The sequence below is a fragment of the Paroedura picta genome, chromosome 7 (genome assembly GCF_049243985.1).
Source record: "Paroedura picta isolate Pp20150507F chromosome 7, Ppicta_v3.0, whole genome shotgun sequence".
In the NCBI taxonomy this organism is placed as follows: domain Eukaryota; kingdom Metazoa; phylum Chordata; class Lepidosauria; order Squamata; family Gekkonidae; genus Paroedura; species Paroedura picta.
This window is the reverse complement of record NC_135375.1, coordinates 19,717,373-19,740,577: the sequence shown is the minus strand read 5'-3', so window position 1 is coordinate 19,740,577 and position 23,205 is coordinate 19,717,373. Positions and strand designations below refer to the sequence as shown.

Genomic DNA, 23,205 nt, shown 5'->3' with positions numbered 1-23,205 from the left:
CTGGTGCTGAGAAGCAATTATAACTGTGTTATCAATACAGGGGAACATGATGATGCTATTGAGCGTTAATCATTAGCTTCCTGTTTCTCCCCCTGCAGGGCGATATACAATTTTTAATGTATTTGTAACCAAAGGAATTTATTCCTAGCGTAGTTAATATGCCCACATAATGGTTTGAGTACTTCAATACAGAAGCAGTATTTAACCAGTACTTAAGTAGTGATTTAGATGTTTCCAAGGAATTACTAAATTGAGGTGTGCAATCAGCTTGGCTAAACTTGAAAAAAACACACGAATCAACTTTGATTTAGGTTCCCCCCCCCTCCGCCCCGAACTTTCTTGATGAATTGTGATTCTCAAATAAACCCAAACTGATTCAGGTTCCCAAATCACTGCTGTAGGGAAAGACGTTGAATGTTTAAAGCAGGGGTAGTCAACCTGTGGTCCTCCTAAGGCTGGCAGCTAATGCTGGCAGGGGCTCATGGGAAATGTAGTCCATGAACATCTGGAGGACCACAGGTTGACTACCCCTGGTTTAAAGGGACCCGGCTTCCTGCAACTCTCTGCCCCCGGGGCTGGGGATGCCTCCTCTTACAGCTCAGCTGGAAGGAGGGGTATCCCCGGCCCAGCCAGCTCTCCATCGATGGGGTGTTTGGTGGACTGTGGGGGGCAGCTGGAACCGGTGCTCCCAAGTGATCCCCGGATATATCAGCTGTCTAGCTGACTGTGTGTGTGTGTGCACACACACTTCCCGGCATAGTTTCTCCAGAGATCAGCAGTTTGGAGGGCTGGGATGTGTGCGTTTGAACTGGCCCTCCCCGCACAGTTCAAGCCGATCCCTAGAGGATTCTCGCCACGTATTAGTTGTTTCAGAAGGTTCTGTGGGGAAGGCATTTAAATGGATCTGGGTCCCTTTAAATACCCCAGAATAAAAACAATTCCAGTTTGGCCGAATCTCAAACCTGAATCCTCACACAAAGACCGGGATTGGACTGAATCAGGTTATAGCCTGGAAAGTCCTTAACAGGAACATCCAGGAACAATATTTGCAGCTGATCTCAGGGCCAAAGATTACCAGTAAAAGCCACAATCACTGTGTCCATTTAAATTCCGGACACGGAACTGGTTTTTCTTCTTTTCAATGGCATTGTTTGGAGTGCGCTCTGAACTCTGGCACTTATCTAGAGCCTTACTTTGAATGAGAGCAAACTATTCCAACCCTCCCCCCAAACTTTTCCTGGTGTGTATGCTCAGTCCCTGACTTTCAGAGAAGCAAGACTGGCTTGCTAATAGGTTCAGTGATTGACGCCTTCCCAAGAGATAAATATTTTCCACAAACAACATCCGGAAGAAGTTCCTGACAGTTAGAGCGGTTTCTCAGTGGAACAGACTTCCTCGGGAGGTGGTGGGTTCGCTATTTTTGGAAATTTTTAAACAGAGGCTGGATAGCCATCTGACAGAGAGGCTGATTCTGTAAAGGCTTAGGGGATAGCAGGTTACAGTGGATGAGCGATTGGGATGTGAGTGTCCTGCATAGTGGAGGGGGTTGGACTAGATGACCCAGGAGGTCCCTTCCAAGTCTATGATTCTATGATTCAATGAGACTGTGGAAATAAGGATACTGCTCTGTTGAGGTCTCTTCTACACTGAAGTTATTAGAGAACCAAGAAGCTATAAACAGATGGCTGTCCAGATTTGAGACGACCGCTCTTAACCACTACCGCTCTCTAGAATCTTGTACTGTACTAAGGAGAAAGGCAGGATTTTGGGGAGAAAGGCGTGGTATGTGGTTAAGAGCGATGGCATCTAATCTAGAGAGCCAGGTTTGATCCCCCCACTCCTCCCCATGCAGCCAGCTGGATGACCTTGGGACAGTCAGTTCTCTTAGAACTGTTCTCGCATAACAGTTCTGTCAGAGCTCTCTCAGCCCCACCTACTTCACAGGGTGTGTGTTATGAGGAGAGGAAGGTGACTGTAGACTGCTTTGGGACTCCTTTAGGTAATGAACAGCATTGCATAAAAACCAACTCAACTTTGTTTGTTCTTATGTAAACCGCCCTGAGCCCCGGGGAGGGGGGTATATAAATATAATAAATAAATAAATAAATAAACTTCTTCAATATATCTGCTCCACTTAATACTTCTAGTAAGGCCTTGGAGGAGGAGCGTGTCTCATGGCTTAAGTGAGAGTGCCTCCTCCTCCTCCAACCAGATTGCTTTTCTGTCCAGCAGCCAGCCAATAATTGCCTTCCATCCCCACCCCTAACCACCCCCTCCTCCTTCCACTTCCCTCTGAGGCTCGGAGGCTGCAGATCCCTGCCGCGTGAGAGCTGCCCCTGCTGGTGAGTTCCATAAGGGCTGCCTACATCCTTTCCAGGTCCTGGGGGAAGACTGTCCACAGAGTTCTTCTACCCCGCCCCACCCAATCTAGCGCCCGTTGTATTCCTGAATGCAACGGGCTTGGCCCTAGTAAATACATAAAATTCACACTTGGCATTTAAACTGCACGTAGATCGGGGTGAAAGGAAAAAAAGTTGTAGGTAGATAAAAAGAAAATGCCTGCGTGTCTGGATTTATCAAAGAAAGACCTGAAAGCTACAAAAGAGCTTGGAGCAGAAGCATAAATTGCCAAATCTATCCTAATAAAACTAAGAAATACAACAGGTCCACTGTGAGCAGAGCTTTGTTACTAGTTTGCAGATTAACCATGCTTATTAGAACTAAAGCAAAGCACCGTATGGAGAAGGGTGTTGTAAATATTATTACAATAATTCCACTGATTTGTTACCAATCTAGCCTAAGTCTTTCCATACATCAGAGGGTAATGCACATACACACATTATACATGCGCTGAATGACAGCATTTTCAAACAATTTAGGAAGTTCTCATTACCCTTCTCATCTTAAATTTTCCCTCTCAGACGGAGCTATAAAACTGATGGGAGAAAGACGGTGCTTTAAAAAAAATACACACACCAAAGAGCCCAAGTACTGACTAGCCTTGTGTATTCCTTGCTGGCTTCGTCCAGCGGCAGCAGTGAAATATTGAGTACAGAGCTTGCCTCGGGACGCTGGAATAAGCACATCAGTATAAACACGACAGAAGTGTGAGAAACCACTTAAACTGAGCTCGGAAAATCCATATTTCATACAGAGGCACTGGTGAGAGAGCTGGTTGGCAGACACTGAAAAACTGAAGCAGACATGAAGAAAGGTGTGTTAAAATCTCAGCAACCATCGCTAGTATCTTAAAAGGCTCCAGTAATACAAGTTAAGGGATGAAAATCCAGGATGTGTTTTTCTAGGCTCTGTTTAAACATACTCTTGATTTGTTCTGGGATTTTCAGTGAACATAAAGTATCTGATGATTTTTCTCAGAAAGCATTTCTATGCAAGCTAAAGATACGAGAACTGAGAGTTTTAAGACGTCAGATACATATGTAGACCAGCATGATGTAGTGCAGGGGTGGCAAAACGGTGGCTCTCCAGATGTCCATGGACTACAATAACCCATGAATCCCTGCATGCAAGTGCTGGCAGGGGCTCATGGGAATTGTTGTCCATGGACATCTGGAAAGCCACAGTTTGGCCACTCCTGGTGTAGTTGTTAAACTGTCAGACTATGTGACCTTGGGCTGGTCACTCTAGCACAGTAACCTACCTCATAAGGTTGTTGTTATGTGGATAAACTTGAAAAATACTTTAGGGTTTTTCAATGGTAAAAAAGACAAGAAAGGCCGCTTTAAGCCATTAGATTTTATCAGCTCCTGAGAGCTAACACCACCATTGTTTAAGCCTGGGATTAATCCAGACATGAACGTGGAACGTGTCCAGAGGAGAGCAACAAAGATGGTGAGGGGTTTGGAGACCAAGACGTATGAAGAAAGACTGCAGGAGCTTGGTCTGTTTAGCCTAGAGAGGAGACGACTGAGAGGGGGTCTGATAACCATCTTCGTATTTAAAAGGGTACCATATAGAGGATGGAGCAGAGATGTTCTCTCTTGCCCCAGAGGGACAGATCAGAACGAATGGGATGAAATTAATTCAAAAGAAATTCCTCTAAACACCCAGAAGAAGTTCCTGACAGTTAGAGCGGTTTTTCAGTAGAACAGGCTTCCTCGGGAGGTGGTGGGAAATTTTTGGAAATTTTTAAACAGAGGCTAGATAGCCATCTGACGGAGAGGCTGATTCTGTGAAGGCTCAAGGGGGTGGCAGGTGACAGTGGATGAGCGATAGGGTTGTGAGTGTCCTGCATAGTGCAGGGGGTTGGGCTAGATGACCCATGAGGTCCCTTCCAACTCCATGATTCTATGACTCATAGATCTGCAGACTAATATCACTGTCTGCTTCCTACTTCCTATTCAGTACATTACAGCCTGTGAATTGCTGATCTCATTTTTTTTAAAGCCGCAGTTTCTTTCTCCCCATTCTACTCCCCATTCTACTAGTCAGGGACTTTGGTGGTGTCGTGGAAAAGTGCCGCGCAGTTGCGGCCAATTTACGGAGATCCTCCTTGGGATTTTCAAAACAAGAGATGTTCAGAGGTCCCTTGCCATTGCCTTCCTCTGCTTGGCATCCCTAAACTTCCTTAGTCTCCCACCCAAATATTCACCAGGGCGGACCCTGTTTAGCTTTTGAGATTTGACAAAATCGGGCTAACCCGGGTTACTGGTTTCAAGGGCTGATCTGAAGTAGTGTTTCCCAGAATATCCAGTAGATGGTGCTATTGGGTGATGAGACCTTTTAGTTAGGCTAGCCTCTTTAAAACCCTGGTTGGAAAAGGTCATTCAGCAAAGCCCGGCTGGAGGAGGGCAGAAATAACTAATAGGGATGTGGAAGGGGAGAAGAAGAAGTGTTGGTTCTTATATGCCGCTTTTCCGTACCCGAAGGAGTCTCAAAGGGGCTTACATTCGCCTTCCCTTTCCTCTCCCCAAAACAGACACCCTGTGAGGTGGGTGAGGCTGAGAGAGCCCTGATATTCCTGCTCAGTCAGAACAGTTTTATCAGTGGCATGACAAGCCCAAGGTCACCCAGCTGGTTGCATGTGGGGGAGCGCAGAATCGAACCCGGCATGCCAGATTAGAAGTCCGCACTCCTGACCACTACACCAAGCTGGCTGTCACCAAACAAATTTAGACTGTTTTTGATTCACTTTGAAGTGATTCAGATCAAAGGAACTTCCCCCTTTTCTCTTTCCCTTTAAACTTGAAAGGGCCATTTGCTCAATTACAATTCATCCATTCAAACAAGGTTCATTTGGCCATTTAAATTTCTTGGGAAATGGTGATTTGGACCTGATTCGGCTGATTCATGCCTGAATCAAGGCTAATCCGGGTACTTTTTGGCTGAGGTCCAGATTAGATTTAAAAGCAAAGATGACAAAAATTACTATTCAATGGGAATAAGCATCCAAACTACTTAAAAGCCAGCTGAAATTTTAAAAACAACAATAGCCTTCCTCTAATACCAACATATGTTCAAGGATGTTCAGCATATGTTCAGACGGCTCTCTGTAACCAAAGTGGACAAGTAGCTGGGGCTGGTGAGGACAACCGCTTGCCATCTGGATCCCTGCCTGTCGTGGCGGCTCAAATCGGGTGATTGACGGATAGGAGGCCCTTTGAGGGATCTTGTTAACCTCTCTCTGACATCGGGAGAGTTCCCCGAAAGGCTGAAGGAGGCAGTGGTTCACCCTCTCCTGAAAAAACGATCACTGGATCTGCAGGACCCCGCCAGCTACCACCTAGTCTTACATCTTGCGTTTCTGAGCAAGGTAGTTGAGAGGGCTGCTGAGGACCAGCTCCAGGCACTCTTGGAGGAAACTTTGGCCCCTGACCCATAAAAGTTGGGCTTCTGTCCTGGCCACAGGGTAGAGACTGCACTGGTCGCCTTGATGGATGATCTTCGGCGCCAGCTGGTTTGAGGTTTGTCAATCCTTGTACTTCTTGACCTGTTGACTGCATTTGATGTGGTCAACCATGAGTTGTTAGCCCACCGCCTAGCTGGGGCAGGGATTAGGGGGACAGCCTTTCTCCAACACCAGACCAAGAGAGTGACAGTGAGGGGAAGAGTTGTCTAGCATCTTTGCACTCTCTTATGGAGTGCCGCAGGGCCCCATGCTTTTCAACTTCTATATGCCCCCTTGGCACAGCTTGTCTGGGTTTTTTGGGCTGGGTTGGCTTCAGTACGCTGAGGACACCCAGCTCTATCTTCTGATGGATGGTTGGCCAGACTCCCCCCGGAAACATTCACCAGTTGTTTGGAAGCAGAGTCTGGATGGCTTGGGAAGAATCACCTTAAGCGCAATCAAGGCAGAGGTCCTATGGCTCGGTAGGAAGGGGCAGGACCAGGTAGCGCATCTCCACTGCCTGGATGGGGCACATCTATGAGATGTTCTTCAACATAGAATCCAGGTAGGACAAGTCATCCTTCAAATACCCTAGGCCCAGGTCATACAAAGCTTTGTAAGGTTAAAACTAACACCTTCAACATCATCAACGCTGGAGACTGGAACCAACAGGTAACCAAAGGAGAACTAAGCATAGACCTTATAATCTGCCCCCTGTACTAATTGAAGCCTCAGGAGACAATCCTCAAGAGATGCCCCCATAGTGTATGTTATTTTACAAAATTTCCATCCTACCTGTTTCCCTTCATAAGGACCACCGAGGCAGCTAACACGTTCAAACACACATCATAAAATCACCTCTTACAAACCATTAAAACCAACAAGAAACATCATTAAAACCAGAACTAAAATACATAAAAATGCATAAAAACATCAATTAAAAACACTGGGAAGTAGGTTCACTGATGGAATGGCAAATGAAACAAAACAAATGTCTTCACCTGCTGGTGGAAGACGGCAGCAGAAGGAGATAGGTGAATGTCTGAGGATCTAGAGTTGGGTGCCATTACTGAGAAAGCTCTCTCCTGAGTTGCTACGCACCTAATCTCATAAGTGAGGACATCCGTTCACAAAATGACAGGCAATGGTACAGTAACTGGATTATGTCAAAAGCATGAAGCACTGTGGCCACTGGACCTTTGGAGGAAAGGTCACAACTGGTGAATCTGCCAAAACTCATGAAAGACCCGACATATGACATGGGGATGTAGTAACTGGCATTTGAGGGACTTTCCTTGTATACATTATGCTGTACATTGTTTGATGCTTGTGTAATTTGGTGCTATTAGATTATGGTATGTAATATGTTTTGCTGCATTGTTAGCCAATCTTAGTACATGTTCTCTAATTCTGTTGGCAAACACTATGGAGTAATTTGTTGGCTGTATATATTATATTGTTCTTGGTTGTAATCTGCTTTGAGTCTCAGAAAGAAAGTTGAATATTATTAATAATAATAATTATTAAATAATAATATTATTATTAATAATAATAATAAATAAAACATGACAGATAAGTGCAGATCAGCATTAAAGAGCATTGTAAATTCCAAACCTGACTTTTCAGGGGTGAAGAAGTACAAGCGCATCCAGTCTAGGCTCGTTCCCAATTCTACAATAAGCACTAAATAGAGCAGAGCCTCAGTAATCTGGATTGAGCCTCAATTTATTGTCCATCATCCATATAACAGCTGTGTTCTGACAACAATTCAGAACCTTGCGGTCATGAACCTGGAGTAGTCTTCTCCTTTGATAACCATCTTCAAGTATTTAAAAGGCTGCCATATAGAGCAGTGGTCCCCAACCTTTATTAGGCTGGGGACTGGCAGGGCATCGGGCCGCGCCTGCGCGGGCCACGCCCACGCTTCTGGCCGCGCCCGCGGATCGGGCCGCACCCGCGGATCGGGCCGCGCGGGCGCGGCCTGCACGGGCGCAGCCTGGTCCTGATTCCCTCTCCCCGCCCTCCCGCAGTAAGTAGCTTCCCGGGCCGCAAGCTTGCGGCCTGGGAAGTTTTTTACTGCGGGGGGGGGCGGGGCGGGGAGAGGGAGCTGCGGCCTGGCGCCATGGCCTTCGCGGCCCAGTGCCGGGCCGTGGCCCACAGGTTGGGGACCACTGATATAGAGGATGGAGCAGAGTTGTTCTCTCTTCCCCCAGAGGGACAGACCAGAATGAATGGGATGAAATTAATTCAAAAGAAATTCAGTCTAAACATCCGGAAGAAGTTCCTGACAGTTAGAGCAGTTTCTCAGTGAAACCGGCTTCCTCGGGAGGTGGTGGGTTCTCCATCTTTGGAAATGTTTAAACAGAGGCCAGATAGCCATCTGACGGAGAGGCTGATTCTTTGAAGGCAAAGGGGTGGCAGGTTACAGTAGATGAGCAATTGGGATGTGATGCAGGGGGTTGGACTAGATGACCCAGGAGGTCTCTTCCAGCTCTATGATTCTATGATTCTTCTATACAAGACTCGACCAGACTCGCCCCGCCCCTTTCTCCTCCCACCTACCCCTTACTGCTTTATTCTTACTGCTCCCAGAGCAGTGTACAAATGGTGCAGCAAGGACAAAGCCTCTCCAGAAGCAAACAACCTGGGAATCGATGAAAGGGGGAGGAGAGTCAGAAAACCAAAGGGTGGAAGAGACAGGATGCTGTGGACATGTTGCCGGGCCGAGTCATGGAGTCCAAGCTGGGGGGGGGGGGGCTACATGACATTAACTGCCATGACGCAGAACAAAATTCTTCCGCCCCATTTTCTGGGGGGGGGGGGGGGAGCCTTGTCTATCCCCCAGCAGATGCTAGGAAAGGAGTTGGTGGGTATCCACTGGTCTATTCTCTGCTTCCCAAAAGAAGGTAAGGATAATTCTGCAAGGACTACTAGCTTGCCCCAACACATCTATTTTCATAATTGGTGTCCTGAAGGAAAAGAAAAGAACAAATGTTATTTTTCTTCCTTGCAGCTGGCCACCACCGAGGGGAGCTGAACTCGAGTAAGAAACTGGATTCAATTTTCAACTCTGCTCTGGTAAGCACCTCCATTTTCTCCACAAATATCAAAAGCTGGCATTACAGAACACGTGGTCTTGTTTGTTAGAAGTAGCAGCCTGTTTCAATTTTAGCATTTTTTTTTCCTTTTTGGCATTTTCAAGTGCAGGAAACATAAACCTTTTTGTAGGGCACAAGACATCTGTTGAATCTTGTTTATTCCCCCACCCCATCCCGTTTACTATTGCACGGAAACTGCTTGGCAGTAGAGAATGTTCTTTATAGAGAGGATATTGTTCTCCCTAGTTTTGCAACGTTGATCTAGCTAGCTGCACTCATGTCGGCTTTTCCTCTTTTCCTGCTGCCTTCAACTTTTCCTATCATTGTTGTCTTTTCCAGTGACTCTTGTCTTCTCACGATGTGAACAAAGTACGATTGACTCGTTTCAGTTTAGAGGGAGAGTTCAGGCTTGATTTGATCTAGAATCCGTTGTCTTTTTGGCAGTCTATGGTAATGAGAACTACCAAAGAGCTATTTACAAATACAATAGAAACGTATGTGGTTAGAATAAGATCAGAATGAAAGTGACTGATTTCATAAACTGGGCGTGAGTCGCCCTGAAACAAGAGTTCCATTCTGCAGAATACTCAGGATGGGTCTAAACATAATGCAAACCAAATATGAACTATTAATTTGTTTCTTTATCTGCTAGGCCAAGATTTCTCAACCATGGAACTGTGAAGGCCCTTCAATGGTACCTCAGTGTGGAGAATTTCAAGATGGCTGCTGGTGAGAGCCCTCCCATCTTGTTCCTGCTGCTTCTGGGTCCAAGCAAAGATTTTAAAAATCCTACTCTTATTTGGGTAGGTTGACACGCCCTCTCTTCAAGTGACCAATGATGGCCCTGGAGGAGATGGGAAAGGGACAAGTCCCAGCCATTTAAACCTTTGCCGGCTGAGGTTCCTCTCACTTCCAGGGTTGGCAGGCTGTTGTGGCCAGCTGACATCACTTCCTGGTATTTTGAAGCTTGAAAAATATTTCAGCAGCACCTCCATGGTCAAAAGCAGGGGTAGTGAAACTGCGGCCCTCCAGATGTCCATGGACTACAATTCGCTGGCAGGGGGCTCATGGGAATTGTAGTCCATGGACATCTGGAGGGCCACAGTTTGACTACCCCTGGTCAAAAGGTTGAAAAGGGCTGTGCTAGGGTATAAATATGCAGAGAACGGCTGGTTGCTAACCTGAAGGGAGGTTGTAACAGAAAAGTCAGCCATGCCTAATTTTTGTTTTTTGTAAAAAATGAAGAGTAAACAAAACACTACAGCCTTTCCTTCCTATTGTTGACACACCCCTGAAACATACTCCAGGCTTCAAGAAACCCCAGAAGGGGCACAATTGTGCAGAATATGGTTGGGAAGCACAGCTTTGTAAATGCCCACCTAGGGCCTCTCCCCTTCCCACCCCACTCCAGGCCCATCATTGGCCATTTTACGGGGGTGGGGGTCGACGTGACCACATGTGGTCATATAGCCTGATGAAGTTTAACAAACTTAAAAAATATATTAAAAAATTAATTAACTCCCACCCAATCAGGAGGCCCTTCCAGAACTGTCAAGAAGCCCCAGGCTGAGAAAACCTACACCACTGTCCAGGATCTCAAAGTGCCAGAAGTATGAAGGCACAACTGGAGCATTTTCAAGCCCCCCCCACCCCAAACACGCCCTTATACACATGCCCAAACTTAACAACTCATCCAATTACCCAACCAAGGCAATCTCTCAGCTTCTGAGAAGGTTGCCATTTCTCTTATCCAGTGCTCAGACCTCTGTTCTTTCCCCTTTGGATCTCATGCCCAGCCACACCCACAGGACCCAAAGGATGGGGAAACAGTTCCCTTTTCCACACCCATCGCCTTAAAGCACATCAATCACGTCACACGTGGCAGGGAGCGACTCCCACACGCCTCCTGCGTTTCACCATAATTACCACATCTTTCCACAGAACGTTCTCTTCTAACCCCCTTCGCTGACATTACAAAAGGGCTTCTGACTCCTATGAAGCCAAAACTCTTGGGGCAACTATGATTGTTTGCTTGGAAAGCCAGGGGCAAGCCGCAGCATCGAGAAGTGACTCAGGCTTATGTGTAAATGGCAGTCAAAATTACCTCACCGCTGGCTGCTGAGAGAAAGGGAAAGAATTACCCTGAGTCACCGTCAGCAGCCTCAGCAGCTCCCTGAACTTGGATTCAGAGGCCTGGTTTGGATCTTGCCAGTAAAGTATTGCTGGCAAACATATATAACAAAAAGAAGGAACACACAGTGTAGGAATGAAGCAATGAAATATACCTTGTGGCAGAATTTGCTAATTACAACAAACAAATAACAAACTTGTCACAGTTTTTTCCTTTGATGGAAATATTTATGAACAGCATCTGCTGGGAGGAAAAAGAACTGAAAACGTTTCGGTATGCACCTTCTTCAGTTCGGTTCTGTAACTCCATTAATGAACAATTCCACAAATTTTTAGCCACAGGAATTCGTATCAAGAAAAAAATATAAGAAAAAAAGCCCTGCAGCATAGCTAGCAAACACAACTATATCACAAGAAGGAATGCAAAAATCCATTAAAAGCTATCTTCTTTATCTGATAAGGTTCAGGCGTTTGACAAGATTCCAGACTTGGCTCTATGTTGTGCCGGTTATTTTGGGAACTATATCTTTCGTCTGTGCTGGAATAATATGCCATGATTAAGCTGAGGGGAAACAAGCATGATGCTGGCAGGGACTCATGGGAATTGTAGTCCACGGACATCTACTGTTCTACAGGAAGAGAGTTGGACGAAACATCCCAGTACGGAATTACTTAGGAGGGGGAAATAGTAGGGCTAGCTTAGAATGACTTCATTGCAAATTGTACAACCCATTTTTTCTCATCACGAAAAGCTCTTAGGAAGAGCAGCTTATCTTGCATTTCCATACCCAGAATATTTGACCCCGCAAGCCAGTGAAGTTACATAATGCAACCTATGGCTCTCTTTTGGTGAGTGTGTCACCTCTAGTCTATTTGGGTAAACAAGAGCAACCAGAAAGGGAGACAGTAACCCAGTGGCTGGGGCTGGGGGGGGGGGGAGGTGCGGGGACCAGGGAGGGGGGAGAGGGAGGTGTGGGGCGCTGGCAGGTACGTGCCTGTGTGTTTGTGGGCACCAGCACCTCCCCCCTCCAGCATGGTGCTCGCTGCGCCGGGAGGCAGCTGATCGCTCCTGGCGCAGTGAGCGCGCACTGCAGGGGGGAAAGGAGGCGCGCCAGCACATCTCCCCCCCCCTTGTGGCCCAATACCGGTTCGCAGCCCGGGTGGTCGGGGAACATCGAGTTACAGGATCAATCACTCGTTCATTGCTGCTATCATAAAATGAGACTGCACTGACTCTAGGGAAATCTGCAGATAAGCACTGTCATAACTTGTGCTGTTGTGCAGCATGATTCATTCTTGGGCTCACTCCTGGGCACCCTGTCACCCTCCATATGGGGACCATGAATCAGAGAGAAACTGAAAAAGCTCACTGGTTTCAAGAGCAAAAGTGTGCAAATAGAAACTTGTAAAAATATAGATTTATTATAATACAGGAATATCAATTTATCACTATATATTAGTAACACAATCCTCTATAATCAAATCGCTTGGAAAGTAATCACTAGCTTATCTGCCAGCATGGTGTAAGGGTTAAAGAACACTAGACTTTAATCTGGAGATCTGGGTTTGATTCCTCCTCCACATGCAGCCGGCTGGGTGGCCTTGGGCTAGTCCTAGTTCTCTTAGAGCTATTCTTGCAGAGCTTTCTCTGACCCATCTACCTCATAGGGTGTTTGTTGTGGGGAGAGGAAAGATGTTTGTCAAATGCTTTGGGACTCCAACCAGGTAGTGAAAAGTGGGGTATAAAAACAGCTCCTCTTTTTTTCTTCTTCCACATCAGGTATTGCGTTAGACAGCTCAATCTTACTCTCTTGCGATGGCAGCAGCTTGAGTGTTTCTCTACCTTGCTCACAGCAGTTCACAGGTGTAGGCTTTCAAAATCTGAGCTAGCCTGTTGTCTCCAAGCTCCAATTACAATTTCTGGCCCACCTTAGTTTGGCAATGACAACAAACCAATGAAAGCATATTCCAAGCTAGAATCCTGTAGAAAGTTACCTGGTTGCTCTTATTCCCCCACACCCCTCCTGCAGCTCACAAATTCTCACAGCAGAGCCAATTAGCTTAGGCTAGGTTTTGGCCTTGAAGAGGATCTCGGGGCCTTGACAGCACAATTAGGAACACTTGCAGGATGGAAGCAGCTAAACACAAGGCCCCTTAACCCTTGAGAGCACAGCTTAGGGTTGTTTGGGATAAATGAGGTTCACTGTGAATCAATACCTTCATTCTTAAAAAAAAAATCGTCTACTGAACCAAAATTGAATGGAAGCAGAACAGGAAAGCAGAGCATGGGCCATGAACAAGAGCCTAAATAAGGGGTGGCCAAACCGTAGCTTTCCAGATGTCCATGGACTACAATTCCCATGAGCCCCCAGGGGTACTTTCCAGCAATAATCTGCCCCAATAGCTCAGCACAATAATCTACCCCAATAGCTCGGCTGTTTCCTCCATCCTCACCTCTCCTCAGTTTAAAAGGCTTTTGTTTATATCATACACGGATTTCTTCTGTGCCTTTAAAATACATGCTAAAATGTTGTACCGATTTTTCTTTAGCCAAAGACAGAAATCCTATAAAAGGCCCTGCTGTCTAAAGAGCAAAAATCAAACTGAGAACTGAGCGACACAAAGAACAATGTGTAAAATCTAGCTTCACAAAGTTTAAGTTTAAAACTCGAAATCATGGGAACAAGATTGGGTGGATTAAATAACCCGAAAACCTGCTAAGAAAGGAAAGAAAACGGACAGCACATATTTCAGAAGTTCAACAATTTAGATATGTCAAGCATCTTCTTAAGAAGAATTTCAAAATGAAAGAAGAGGGACTATCTCTTCTCAAGAGCGACACCTACTGGAACACATGCCTGTATTACACCCAAGGACGATTAGAAAACGGAAAGTGTGCACCAGACATATGTGTTTCCACCACCCCCGTTTGTTTTGATGTGTGCATCAGCATTACTTGTGGTATACATGGCACTCTTGACCAGGGTTTGGTTGACGAAGCCTGGTACTATTGGAGCAAGCTGGGGTAATATTAACCATAGTTAGCACTATGCAAATGAGCCTCTTGTGGCGCAGAGTGGTAAGGCAGCCGTCTGAAAGCTTTGCCCATAAGGCTGGGAGTTTGATCCCAGCAGCCGGCTCAAGGTTGACTCAGCCTTCCATCCTTCCGAGGTCGGTAAAATGAGTACCCAGCTTGCTGGGGGGTAAACGGTCATGACTGGGGAAGGCACTGGCAAACCACCCAGTATTGAGTCTGCCATGAAAACGCTAGAGGGCGTCACCCCAAGGGTCAGACATGACTCGGTGCTTGCACAGGGGATACCTTTACCTTTACTAGCACTATGCAGACCTAACGTGACACCCTGGTTAGAAGAAGCCACAGAAAGGAAGCAAAATATTTGTGCAGCTAAGGGGAGGCTGGGGAATGGAAGGCCATGTTTCAGTCCAAATATCCTAACCAGCATTTTAAGAGATCTGTATCAGAACAGGGCCCTACATCCATGGCATATACAAACCTTCTCACACAAAATCTATTTTTAAAAGAAGGATTCTACCTTACAACTCCTGCATCTAAAATAGTGATGCCACTTGCGTTTGCCATGTGCAACGGCTTATTTTGTACACTCTGCCTAAAAAGCTGCCACAAAGTCCAGTCCACAGTTTCCCTGTTCCAAGTAAAACACAAACCCAGAACGGTACACTCAACCAGTACTGCACACGTTCTCTCAACAGATACACACCTGCACAGAGGTTGATTCACACTCTGTGGCAGATGCGCAAACCACCATCATGGCGCAGGTTCTACATGCCTGTTCAAAGGAAGCTTTTACTTCTGCAGAAAACCGAACGTGTCTCAGCCTGATCCATGGCACTTTCAAAGAATGAAAAAAGGAAGGTTGGAAATAGATTGGGCAGAGCATGGGGCAGTGACATTCCTGGGTTTAGAATCAGAGTTGGAAGGGGCCACAAAGGCCATCTAGTCCAACCCCCTGCTCAACGCAGGATCAGCCCAAAGCATCCTAAAGCATCCAAGAAAAGTGTGTATCCAACCTTTGCTTGAAGACTGCCAGTGAGGGGGAGCTCACCACCTCCTTAGGCAGCCTATTCCACTGCTGAACTACTCTCTGTGAAATTTCCCCCCCTGAAATCTAGCCTATATCGTTGTACTTGAAGTTTAAACCCATTACTGCGTGTCCTCTCCTCTGCAGCCAACGGAAACAGCATCCTGCCCTCCTCCAAGTGACAACCTTTCAAATACTTAAAGAGGGCTATCATGTCCCCTCTCGACCTCCTTTTCTCCAGGCTGAACATTCCCAATGTTTGACTTGCCCAACAGTGTGAAGGGCTGAACTAGTCCAAACGCACTATAAAGTTGATGGGGGGGGGACCCAAAACAAAAAAAGCACGCTGAAAGTGGACAGCAGAAACACAGGCACGTGCAAAGGAACAAATTGATGCTGTGGCTACTCCTGGCTACTCCCAAAAGCAAATGATAAGGCTTCATTAGCTCTTTCAGATGCGCCACTTACGCCGTCTTGCCCTCGCTGTCGAGCTTGGTGCCGCTGGCTCCCTTCTTGCCCAGCAACGAGGCCACTTTCTCCGCATCGCCGTTCTCCACCGCTTGCAAGAGGCGGTCATCATTCTTATTCCATTCGTTGGCCTGAAAGGAGAAGAAAAACAGACTATCAAAGAGAGCACCAGCAGCTTCCTTGGCCGACAAGTTTCCTGTCCACCCCCAAAGATGTCTGTGAATGGATTTTATTTAGGGCTTTGCCACATTTCATTGCTTCCTGTTGGCAGCATTGCTTCCTGCTGACCCGCAGTAATGGCTTTAAACTACGTGTAGAACAGTATCCGCTAGATAAGGGGGGGAAGGGGGAATTCACAGAATTGTTCAGCAGTGGAATAGGCTGCCTAAGGAGGTGGTGAGCTCCCCCTCACTGGCAGTCTTCAAACAAAGGTTGAATATACACTTTTCTTGGATGCTTTAGGATGCTTAGGGCTGATCCTGCTTTGAGCAGGGGGTTGGACTAGATGGCCTGTATGGCCCCTTCCAACTCTAGGATTCTATAAGCAGCAGCTGGACAGAGACTTATCCTGGATGCTTTGGGCTGATCCTGCGTTGAGCAGGGGGTTGGACTAGATGACCTGCATGGGTCCTTCCACCTCTAGGATTCTATGATTGCCCTAAGCATACTACCTGGAGCCACTGCTTTACAGAAAGGAAGTGTGGGCCAATCAGGAAAAAAGTTCTGACCAATTGGGATGCCAAGTATTTTCTTTTCAAAGCATTAATCTCATTAAGGACAACCACATCCACTTGAAGTCTTCGGTGCATGTGCTAATTACAAATGCAAATCAATTTACTCCTACAGGGAACAAATTAAATTGACATTAACAATGATAATGAACTGTTATTTAGTGGTAATTAAGCAAATGGAAGCTTTTAAGGCAGCTGCTCTTGCCGCTAACAAATGGAACGAAAGAGATAAAAGGGCCCCAGGCATCGTGCCATTCTTGACTTCAGACAAAATTTTGACAGCAGCCCAATAAGTGGTCAAGGGACATCCTGGGTTAATAATGCCTGGTGGGTGAACCAAGGCTTAACACAGCCTTTATCAACTTTTTTTTACCATTGAGAAACCCCTGAAACATTCTTCAGGCATTGAGAAACCCCAGAAGTGGCGGGATCATACCAGAATATGGTTGGGAAGCATAGCTGGGACCACACCCACCCGGGCCCCCTTCCCTTTCCACCCCCTCCAGGCCCAACATTGGCTATTTGGGGAGGGAGGGGTGGGTTGACATGATCATATATGGTCCTAAAGGTAAAGGTATCCCCTGTGCAAGCACCAAGTCATGTCTGACCCTTGGGGTGACGCCCTCCAGCATTTTCATGGCAGACTCAATACGGGGTGGTTTGCCAGTGCCTTCCCCAGTCATTACCGTTTTACCCCCCAGCAGCAAGCTGGGTACTCATTTTACCGACCTCGGAAGAATGGAAGGCCGAGTCAACCTTGAGCCGGCTGCTGGGATCGAACTCCCAGCCTCATGGGCAGGGCTTTCAGGCTGCATACCTGCTGCCTTACCACTCTGCGCCACAAGAGGCTCATATATTTGGTCCTATCACCTGATAAATGTTTAACAATTTTTTAAAAATGTTTATATAAAAATTAATTAACTCCCACCCATTCAGGAAACCCTTCCAGGGCCATCAGAAAACCCTGGGGTTTCACGAAACCCTGGTTGAGAAAGCCTGGCTTAACAGTTCTTACGCGTGCTAGAATAAAAGTGGTGTTAAGGTGCCATAAAATTATCTGGATAGCCCAATGTTATCAGGTCTCAGAATCCAAGCAGGGTCAGTCCTTCTTAGCATTTAGATGGGAGATCAACAGAGAATATCAAATTTGCTATGCAGAGGCAGGCAACGGCAAACTCTCTGCCAACATCTCTTGCCTTGAAAATCCTTCAGGGCTGCTGCCGATCGACAGCAATTTCCGCCAACACTAAGTTGCCACAAGACTGTTATTGCTAAAAAAACAAAAAATACTAAACCCAACCCAGCCCCCAATATGGCAACCCCTCTGGAATTTGTCCAAAAGGATATGAGCTAGAAAATGCGCAAGATAAGGGTAGCCAACCTGAGCAAGGTTTAAAAACATCTTCTCTACAAGGAGAGGCTTGAAAGTTTCGGGGCTTTTCATTTTTGAAGAAGTGACGACAACGGAACAGCAAGATATGTAATAATTAAGCTGATTCTGTGAAGGTTCAAGGGGGTGGCAGGTTACAGTGGTTGAGTTGTGAGCATCCTGCATAATGCAGGGGGTTGGATTAGATCAGGGGTAGTCAAACTGCGGCCCTCCAGATGTCCATGGACCACAATTCCCAGGAGCCCCTGCCAGCATTTGCATCTCTACAAGGAGACATCTGGAGGGCCGCAGTTTGACTCCCCCTGGATTAGATGAACCAGGAGGTCCCTTCCAACTCTATGATTCTATGATTCAGTACTATCCCGGTACAACCAACTCATGGGGATGCCTTCTGGGGTTTTCAAGGCAAGAGATGAACAGAGCTGGTTTGCCATCGCCTTCCTCTGGATAGCAACCCTGAATGGACCTCCTTGATGATCTCCCAATCCAAGTGGGGGGCTGGGGGGGGAGAGGCTGAGCCTCTGGGGAAGGGTGGGAATAAATCTAATAAACAATAATGACAATGATTACGCTAATCACAACACGTACTAACCAGGGCTGACCTGGATTAGCTTCCAAGCTCTGACTAGTTCGGGCTAGTCTAGGCTATTTGAGGTTCTCAAAGATGGAGGTTTATAAAACTATGCTCAGCCCGGGGGCTTATGGACCGAGAGTTCCCTCCCTCTCACACCAAGTACTAGAACCCGGCACACCCAACGAAACTGAAGGATTAATGGATTCAGGAGGGAGAAAAGAAGGCAGCTCGTCAGGCACAGCATAAGTGACCTGTGGCCATCACTGCCAAGGCCTGGGCTGACCGTCACTTGCTTGGGGGCCCCAATACGGTGGTCCTCAACCTTCCCAATGCCGCGACCCTTTAATACAGTTCCTCATGTTGTGGTGACCCCCAGCCATAAAATTAGGCAAGGGTTCTTTCACAGAACTTAAACCGAAACTGACCAATGGCGTGAAGACCCATTGTTCATGATTGTATATAAATTGGTTTTTTTCCCCAGGGTTTCTCAGTTCAGTTCTGCCTCTTGCCCCACCATGCCGATCTCGCTCTTTTTCTGCTGCTCCAGACGGACGAACGCTCTTTCTCGATCTACCCTGCAAGGATGGCACCCACCCTCCCCGGCCAAGCTGCTTGCCTTGCCACAACCCCTGTGAAAGGGTCGTTCGGCCCCCAAAGGGGTTCCGACCCCCAGGTTGAGAACCACTGTTCTACTGTATACCTGCTACAGCAGTCTGACTCCTCTCAAAATGTTTGTGTAAATAGGCCGCTGGATGAGAGCCCTTTGGAGGATTATCATGCCCCCATCCCAAGGGCCCAGTGAGTAACTTTCCAGCCTTCACAAACCCACCCCGATAAAGTGTTTAAAGAAATAATGCTTTCATTCACTTTTATGTAAACAGCACTTGTAGAAAAACGTGTACTTTTTATCTCCCTCCCCCCTTTCTTTCTAGATACCTCTAGATTGCCATCCATGCATCCGTGGCTCTAAACACAGCCTGATCAGACACCCGCCTGCAGAATCGCACAACATCCCATGTTGTATATTGTGCTGCACATATACAATGACCGTATGCATGAGCTGATAAAAGTGAATTAGCCAGGAGCACAGGGCTCCAGGAAGGAAACACTGGCCAACTCTGCAGATCAATGTGTGCAGGAATCAGGGTTTCAGAGCACAACCTCCTTATGAAAATTGCTCTGTGGTATCACATCAGCTCCCTCTCCTCTTGGGAGCAATATATTCATGCACACACGTCATAGATCAAGCTTTCTCAACCAGGGGTCAAGGTCAGCCACATTCTGCACGGGTTTCTTGAAGCCTGAAGAATGTTTCAGGGGTTTCTCAATGGTAAGAAAGTTGAGGAAGGCTGTATCAGATTTAAGTTTTCCACCACGATACCCCTTTTGAGCACCCCAACTACCCTACTGCAAAATTCCTGACATTTCGCTCTCTTTTCGCCCCGTTGCATTCATTTGCAGAGGAAAGGACACGTAGTAATGGGTTTAAACTACAAGTACAACGATATAGGCTAGATATCAGGAAAAAAATTTTCACAGTCAAGAGTAGTTCAGCAGTGGAATAGGCTGCCTAAGGAGGTGGTGAGCTCCCCCTCACTGGCAGTCTTCAAGCAAAGGTTGGATACACACTTTTCTTGGATGCTTTAGGATGCTTTGGGCTGATCCTGCGTTGAGCAGGGGGTTGGACTAGATGGCCTGTGTGGCCCCTTCCAACTCTATGATTCTATGATTTGCTTTTGGAAGCAAAGGAACAGGGATTTTATACTCTGTTGTAATCTCAGGAACCAAATTTGAATCCAGGGGCACCTTCAAGGCCAACAAAATTTTATGCAAGGTGTGAGCTTCTGTGATCATGCACACTTCCTCAGACAATGAGATGGGAATCATCAGCGATATAGGGAGAGAGTAAATTATCAGTAAATCAGTAAACAGCATCATATCTGAGGAAGTGTGCATACACACAAAAGCTCACCCCTTGAATAAACCTTTGTTGGCCTTAAAGGTTGCCCTGGACTCACATTTTGTTCTGCTCCTTCAAACCAACATGGTTGCCCACCTGAAAGACATCTGAGAAGTCGGTTTCCCTTTCCCAAACCTGCCACCAAACTACCATCCAGCAGAATAGCAGCACTTCGAAAGCTACAAAAGGGAAAGTGCTTGAATGGTCAAACACCATTCGACTAAGATCTGTCATGTGGAATTCTGCTAGCCGAATAGGACTGACCCATCAGACTGCAGCTCCTGTACCCGCCCTGGGGACTCTCAAATACAAGAGGGAGCTAGTGCAGGGGATTGTGGTGGGACCCAATCCGGACAGGAACAGAAGCATTTTCACCCACACTGTTTACATGTCGACGGATACTTCCAGACAAGCATATCTTTCAAAACCAAAACAATCCTTTAAATCAAAGGTCTGGCCTACAGGGGACCGCAAATCACATCATAGTAAGCGTGTTCTGCTTGGAAAGCAAAGAGGAGATGTTTAGAAAACTGCTTGCTAAACAACTTGTGTCTTACAGAATGGTTTAGGACTCAGGAAGCAAAATGCAATCGCAAAGGGCAACACGCAGTTGGTTGCTATTTCAAAGCTGTTTGCCACAACCATTTTTACTCTGAATTATCCCGACATGGTACCAGTAGGCCCCACCATGGCACCTGCCCAAAGCAAAGACCAAAGCCTGGCTTCCCTCCAGCCCAACAGAGCAAGAGAAACCAGGACCAGCTGCCTTCACAGAAGGAGGATGCAGCCCTGTTAACCTGATGCATACGATCTGGACTAGTGAAGTTTCCTTTTCAGAGCCCTTAGGGCAGTGGTTCTCAACCTGGGGGTCGGGACCCCTTTGGGGGCTGAACGACCCTTTCGCAGGGGTTGTGGCAGGGCAATCAGCTTGGCCGGGGGGGGGGGGTTGCCATCCACACAACAGCCTTGCAGGGTAGATCGAGATAGAGCGTTCATCTGTCCGGAGTAGCGGAAAAGAGCGAAATCGGCACGGTGGAACAAGAGGCAGAAGTGAGCTGAGAAAGCCCAGAAGAAAAAAGGGTATGAAAGATGGGAGGAGGAAGCAGGGAGACCAATTCCGTAGTTGGTGAAGGGATGGGCAAGTGAATCACACATAGAGAAATCAGTTAAAAAGGGAGAGTGGGTGTGGAATCCCTAGACCATTTCAATGTATTTTTAGATAGGTGATTGTTACTTGCATTTATTAATACACACAATTCTTTCGCTCAGCAATACTACAGGGTACAGCTAGCACCTTCTAAACTGTAATTTGAAAGTTCTGATAGCTGGATTAAACAGACTTTTCTGGGGGGGGAAGGGGGAAATTTGATAGTAGCCTAATGAAAATCAGTACTCTGAAGGGGGGGGGGGTGTTGATTCAAATCAGCCCTCCCTATTCTAAGTAAACAGTACTGGTGACAACATCTCATCAATGAGCAATTATAGAGCATCTGTGATTTGCAGATAGAGTTGCAAGAGTTAGAAGAACTGGGCTTTTTATACCCTGCATTTTGCTACCCGAAGGAGTCCCGAAGTGGTTTACAAACATCTTTCTCTTCCTTTCCCCACAATAGACACCCTGCGAGGTAGGTGGGGCTGAGAGAGCTCTGAGAGAACAGTTCTGCGAGAGCCACCCTCGCAATAACTGTGACTAGACCAAGGTCACCCAGCTGGATGCATGTGGAGGAGTGGAGAATCAAACAGTTCTCCCGATTAGAGTCCACCACTCTTAACCACTACAACCACACTGTCCAATGACCGCGAAGTTGGCCAAGATTCTGGAACAAACGTCTAAATTCCCCAATTCCGTAGAAACAACTTCTAAATTAAATCACGTTGGACCAGGCCAAAACTTTACCACTTCATTCCTAATGCACTAAAGCGTGGGAGCCACTTAACGCCAAGTCAAACTTACTGCATCCTCCTCTTGCATTTCTGCTTGTGCAACAAATTGTTGGGAACTATAATATATGGGGAGGAAAGCTTGGGGTGTAGCAGAAGATGTTGTGCAAGGGGAGCTGCACTTAGTCCGTTTATGTTCCTGCTTGCATGTTGCGGAATCCAAGGCACTAACTCCTGCTGATTAATTCAACCGCATTCAGCCACGGAGATTCACGAGATATAGAAAGGCTTGGCTGGACTCAACCCCTAGTTATAAAAGTGACTGGGGTATGGCAGGAGAGAACACCAAGTATTTAAAAATGGAGGGGAAAGGAGGCAAGAGGACTCTGATATTAAGAACTATCGTGGAGTAAGTGGTTAACATTGGAATAGTATCTAAGAGCTTAGGGATGGCGTAAACCAGTTCATGAGCCATTAGGTTAAACTGTTAGATTCGGGTCTAGTAGTAGAAGTTGGGTTTTATACCCCGCTTTTCACTGCCTGAAGGAGTCTCAAAGCGGCTTACAGTTGTCTTCCGTTCCTCTCCCCACAACAGACACCCTGTGTGGTGGGTAATGCTGAGAAAGCCTTGATATTACTGAAAAAGAGGAAGAGTTGGTTCTTATATGCCACTTTTCTCTACCAGAAGGAGTCTCAAAGCGGCTTACAGTCGTCTTCCCTTCCTCTCCCCACAACAGACACCCTGTGAGGTAGGTGGGATTGAGAGAGATTCTGACTAGATTGCTCTGTGAGAACAGCTCTATCAGGGCTGTGATGAGCTCAAGGTCACCCTGTCGGCTGCATGTGGAGGATGGGAATCAAACCTGGCACGCCAGATTACAAGCCACTACTTAGAGACCAATAAGAGTTTCAGAGTATTAGCTTTCAAGAGTCAAAGTTCTAAAAGTTGGAGGTTCAGACGGGTCTGTGGGGGGAGGGAGAAGACTGGGAAGGCAGAAGAGAACCTTGAAGAATCACAAAGAGTAGGAACAGGAAAGACCTGGAAGAATGAGCAATATCTGAGA

General features: G+C 46.6%; 1 protein-coding gene across 4 annotated transcripts in view; it reads right to left on the bottom strand.

Annotated features, from left to right (window-relative positions):
* The window catches only part of RAI14 (retinoic acid induced 14), a 122,090-nt gene that overhangs the window by 31,040 nt on the left and 67,845 nt on the right, over positions 1-23,205 (bottom strand). For all 4 annotated transcript variants that reach the window (XM_077346941.1, XM_077346942.1, XM_077346940.1 and 1 more), the window contains one exon: positions 15,606-15,736. In XM_077346941.1, coding sequence (XP_077203056.1) covers positions 15,606-15,736 — 131 coding nt within the window. The remainder of the gene's footprint in view (positions 1-15,605; positions 15,737-23,205) is intronic.